The following is a 6000-nucleotide window of genomic DNA, read 5'->3' on the forward strand; positions in this document are numbered from 1 at the left end:
GATCGTAAAGATACGAGAGGTATCAAATATACTTACTATAATGGCTGTTTTTTAATCTTCTAGTTAAAAGCAGACTGGGGACTTTCCTACTTTTAACAATTTGTTTACTTTATTTATGATTATGAAAACAAAAGTTAAAACTATACATTTATAAAAAAAGGATTTAAGTTTATATAAAGTAATTTTAGTAACATGTAGATTTTATGTTTATTTATATTTGACTTATTTGAAACTTAACATTTATATTATATTGTACTTAGCAAATTCAACTTATAATTAAGCATTTGTTTACAATTAAGAAATGGTGTGATGTCTATATTAGAATTTGTTTCTATAGTCTTATACAAAAGTCAACAAAAAACAACGGCGAAAGTCTGCAAAGCAGAATCCTGAACTTTCGTTTGCCGTGAGAGTCCTAATAAGGACGAAACCGGTCTCAGTCTACCGAAACTTGTGGTCTGATGATCGAATTGGCATGATCAACCCTTTTGTTAAACTTTTACAAAAGTATGCATTTGGTGCTGTAATGGATTTCTTATGAATAAAAAATATTTAATAAAAACTGTTTATGTAACTACAACTTTTTTAATTTTACCGTTGCCCACAAGAGGAAAACTTAAATTTAATCTCTTATTGTTAATAAAATTTTCTGATATACTGAAGTATAACTTAATGTTCATCAATTAGTCAAGGAACATAAATTTACAAAGTCTAAAGATATAGAGAGGTGAGTTAGCATTTAAAAACATAAATAAATTAAAAATATACAATAAACTTAATTATTGCAATATAAAAAAAAAATTTTGAATATTTTAGAATGCGTAAATAAACGAGAGTGCGTAAAGATGCGAGAGGTTACTGTAAACTAAACAAAACGCTTTTGAATGTTAACACGGCAAAAAAAAATTTATTATACCTTGTTTTTGTTAGTTTTTATTTTGCTTAAACTATAGTTTTTTAAGAAACACTTAAAATTGATACTTGCTTTAAAAATAAAGCGTGATTGAGGTTATTTATAAAGTTTTAATAAAATTAGAGTTTAATAATTGTTAACACAAATGGCATTTTCAAGGTATAAAAAAATATTTTTACTTGAAAGAGGTATTGTAAACAATTGTCGGAGTTTTTCTTTATTGCAGGAGTAATAAAAATTTTATATTATTTGATATTTCAATCTTTTATTTAGTACTATTTAGAATTCGTAGAAGCGAAAAAATTCTTTAATGTTTGAAAATTATACTTAATTTTTTTTTTAATAATTATTTAAAACCGTAAAAATATCAAATTTTCAAGAATACTTAAACAATTTACATTAAAGTTGATATCATAGTAACAAAAAACAAGGTCTAAATATATGAAACACTATAACCCTCTGCTGTTGTTTCTCTGTTTTCATCTTTGTTTGTTTGGTTATTTTGTATATTGTTAGGTTCTGCTTTGAATGTTTCCTGATTTGTAGTCGCAGTTTGAGCAGTATTAGATATTGATGTTGGAACGTGAGAATCTGCTAACAGCTCGGAGTTACTTTGTTGGTCTCGCCTCTTAAAGCTTGACGCTTTATCGGCCGAGTGTGCACGCTTTGTGTGCTTCTTGACCATGCCAGTGATGTGGGTTGTTGACATGGCCTTGGGATTCTTATTTTTGGAACTCATTCTTCAAGGAAATAACCAACCGGGGAGTTTCCGTGAAGAAATCAATTGCAATTAGCCGAGATAGAACTCAGAAATGCAAACAGATAAGAATTCTCCGCAATTAACCGAGTCAATGCTCAGTAATGCGAATTGGTACGAATTCTTACGCAATTAACCAAGTTGGGACTCAGTAATGCGAACTGTTGATTTTTCACCGCACTTAACCGAGAATGAGCTCAGTAATGCGAACTGGAAACGAGGTATGGTTAATCGAGGCTCGTCTTAGTATAATATTGACCACTTACCGTAGTCAATTAAAAATTAGAAAATACTTAACAAATGCTACTTTCGTAATCAAACGTTAACTTACTATATTCTAACTTAGCTAATTTTAAACTTAGTTAGTTAAATTAGACTGTTTAGATAGAGAATTGTTAAAACAAAATTTATTTTACACCTAAAACTAATATTACGATACAAAAAAGAGACACTCACACTCGTGCAGGTCAAAAGCTCAGGAACTAAGTTACCACAAAAAATCGCTAGGCTGACTACTACAAGACGTCTCGAGCTGGTTTCTAACACCGGTATTCGTTTCGGGTTGAAACTCAATCTCTCGATCAAACGTTTTTGCGGACTGGCTACGTGAAAAATAAGCCTCTACGCTTAATGTGTAATCAAACAAAACCCTCTCTAAGTGATAACAAATGCCTAATACGAAAAACCTTCGTTGGCTGTAAACGTAAAATGCCTACGCTTATTTGTGTAAGTAAAATGTCTCTTCGTTGAGTGTTATTATCAAAAGCCTACGCCCTTCTTGCGACGTCTATTTTTATGCAGTCTGCTTTCTGAAGAAAAAAGATTTCTCTTCTCTTCAAAAAAAAGCAGTGCGAAGCAGGCGCAATGCTTACACCGCCACCTGCTATCCCCTAAATTTTAATTTTTTTTTTTTTTAAAGAAATAACAGGACAGGGCCCTCCTTTCTGAAATGCCGTGGATTTGTGTGGTCAATTACCCCTGAGCTTTGATAATACTAACGCAAAAAAGTGAAAAGAGAAAAACTAAGCATGCAAAGGTATTATAACCCAGTAATTTACAAATTCACAAACAAGTTCACAAATACAGAAAATAGTTTACAAACCATTGTAATGGTAACGATTTGGAAATGGGTAGAGTTTAACGTAAAAGTAGCATCAACTTACATCAATGGTTGGTATTAAAGAATCTTTAAATTTAAACTAAGGTAAAGTTTGCAGAATTTAACAAAGCATAACAGCTAGACAACATCATCTGAAAAACGTTCTAAACTTTTTAAGAAACCCTTAAATCAAGTTTTTAATATCTAATAACAAAATTCTAAAACACACATGAGTGGTACAATTTACAATAATACGATATCATCGATTATTTCGAAAATCTTAATCTGTAAAGAACTTAAACACTGATGTAGAGTACACACAAGTAGAATTACTTAAAAAAAAGCATCTAGATGTTAAATTTTAGAAATTGTATCTCTTAAAACATGGACAGTACGACAATTAACAAGGAAACGCACGTTTTTTTGAAAAAATCAAACTTGTTAAAGGCACTATACTTTAGAGTGAAGTGATTAGTGCTAACAAAATTTATTTATTTTTAATTGTTTATAAGACATTAGAAAATTTTATCTAAAAAGTTAAAGCACTAATACATTAAAGTGAAGTGATTAATACTAACAACATTTACTTTTTTAAATTGTCTATAGCTTCAGAAAAATTTATCTAAAAAGTTTAAGCACTAATACATTAAAGTGAAGTGATTAATACTAACAAAATTTACTTTATTAAATTGTTTATAGCTTCAGAAAAACTTATCTAAAAAGTTTAAGCACTAATACATTAAAGTGAAGTGATTAATACTAACAATATTTACTTTTTTAAATTGTCTATAAAACTTCAGAAAAATTTCTCTAAAAAGTTTAAGCACTAATACATTAAAGTGAAGTGATTAATACTAACAATATTTACTTTTTTAAATTGTCTATAGCTTCAGAAAAATTTATCTAAAAAGTTTAAGCACTAATACATTAAAGTGAAATGATTAATACTAACAAAATTTACTTCATTTAAAATTGTTTAAAAACGTTAGAGAAATTTATCTAAAAAGTTCCATAAAACGTAGTGCTATAAGGAATAAAGAGTTAATCAAAAAACAAAAAATTGGTCCCTATTGCGCGTTATTCGCGTGCGTTTAATTGTCAATTGTTAATGTCTTTTCTTTTCTTCTGGATTACTTCACGCTGGTGTACTTGGTGACTGCTTTGGTACCTTCAGATACGGCGTGTTTAGCCAACTCACCGGGCAACAACAGACGGACAGCAGTTTGAATCTCGCGACTGCTGATGGTTGAACGCTTGTTGTAGAGAGCCAAACGTGAAGCTTCAGCGGCAATGCGCTCGAAGATGTCGTTGACGAAAGAGTTCATGATGCTCATGGCCTTGCTCGAAATTCCAGTATCGGGGTGTACTTGCTTGAGTACTTTGTACACGTAGATGCTGAAGCTTTCCTTGCGACGAGCCCTGCGCTTCTTCTTACCGTCAGCTGGGACGTTCTTTACTGCTTTCTTGCTACCTTTGGATGCTGCCATTGTGAATGAATTTAAAAAGTGAAATGCATTCATCAATTTGCAAAAGAAAAAAATTTACAAGTGAGTGCACAAGAGAATAACGACTAAGTGAACTCCCATCGCGTCTTGTTTTCAAGCAGTATCAATAAACTTTTGGCGCTTTGTATGCGAGCAATAAAAATGTATCAAAACAAATTTACTCGAAAGAACTTAAAGGCCAAAAATTGAACTTAGTAGTTTCTTATTGCTAGTTTCTAAATTCTTTACAGCCATTGAGTTTGAGTGAAGAGTTCACTATTAATCAAAAAACTTTTGAAGAAACCTAAACCACTAATTTAATTATCGAAAAAAAACCAAGTAAGTTTGGAAGTCACTAAACTTTTGACCTGTTTTGTAAACATGAAGAAAGTTAGTGAAACTTGATGCTTCTCGTTGAGTTATTAGGTTTTTAGTTTATGCTAAAGTTCAATAGTTTGTAGTTTATTTCATTTATACTTAAATTTCTCGGCATAACTATGTGATCAACATTACCTTAGTTACAGTTAGATGCACTTTTAACGTTGTACGCCATTCAATTAAGGTTTAGTTGTTATTCATTACTAGAACTTTTAAGCACTGGTTTGTTTATGAATATCGACAACTATTATTTTTACTATTTTCTAAATTTGTTATCGTTAGCAACATATTCGGTAATTAACTAATGATAATTAGCCTCGAATTCGCTAATGTGATTTTAATGTATTTTTTGCTAGTCTGTAACTTCATTTCAATCGTTAAAGATATTTTTGGTTGTTTCGATGTTTACGTAACAAACAAAAAAACAATTGAAATAATGAAACGAACTTTACGACTTCCCACGAAGTTAAGCATCTATTACTAGACTTCAGCAGTTCAAAATAATGCAGCTGTATTTTACGTTTTTTAATGGCGTTGAAAAGTTGTATTTTTTTATCAATTATTCTGCTTTGAAGGTTTGGAACGTTTCAACTTCTTACTCCCTTTAAAATATTTTATCGTTGTGGTTGCAAAAGAAATTTTCAACACTGAATTTTTTTGAAGTAAAAACAGAAAGTTTCGATTCAAGTTTATGAGTGGCAATAATTTACAACGCAATGTTTCACTTGAATTTCGATAAAATTTTCACACAGAAGCATTTTAAAAACAACGTTCGAGCTTTTAGTTTGTAATTCAGTAGTTGTTATTGTAATGCATTTGCTGCGAAATGAAATTTGTTTTAAAAGTAATGTAACTAAATCTAGTAGTTAAACAAATTTCGTTTTGCGGTTTTTACGGTTTAACCGAAATCGGCTAAAACTCGAAACTTTTTTATATCACTTAAGGAAACATTTGAGTTTTAAATACACTGTGTTTGCCATTAAAAGATGTCAAAAGATATATAAGTGCTCGTAGACGAAAAGAAATATCTTTACTTGTTTAAATATACCTGCTAGCTTCATTTTTCGGTAAAATGTTTTGCATAACAGACAGAGTGTTGTGAAACGACTTTAAACACAGAACGCCAGTAGATTATAATAGTAGTGCTGGCATAAGATATTAATTGTACTTATGGTTCGGTGGCCATAATAGCAATAAACAACTTAAATACTGTTTCGTTCATTAGGTATTATATTGCTAGCTTGCAATCTTATGCTCGACTGCGTTTTCAACTAGTTGATTCGATGTTTACTGTGTAAACTCGCAATTTTCGATCTACAACAATACTTGTATAATTTAGTTGAAATGAAATGTTTAAAGTTATACAATA

At 30.5% G+C, this 6000-nt stretch overlaps 1 protein-coding gene across 1 annotated transcript; it reads right to left on the minus strand.

The window, feature by feature from the left end:
• Positions 1 to 3899: 3899 nt before the first annotated feature.
• LOC145831358 (histone H2B.1-like) lies at positions 3900 to 4492 on the minus strand. Its single transcript, XM_082938595.1, has one exon. The coding sequence runs from the start codon at positions 4287 to 4289 to the stop codon at positions 3900 to 3902; it is 390 nt and encodes a 129-aa protein (XP_082794721.1). The 5' UTR covers positions 4290 to 4492.
• Between the last annotated feature and the right edge of the window lie 1508 nt (positions 4493 to 6000).

This window comes from Thalia democratica, chromosome 1 (assembly GCF_965202585.1).
Source record: "Thalia democratica chromosome 1, ktThaDemo2.hap1.1, whole genome shotgun sequence".
Taxonomy (NCBI): Eukaryota; Metazoa; Chordata; class Thaliacea; order Salpida; family Salpidae; genus Thalia; species Thalia democratica.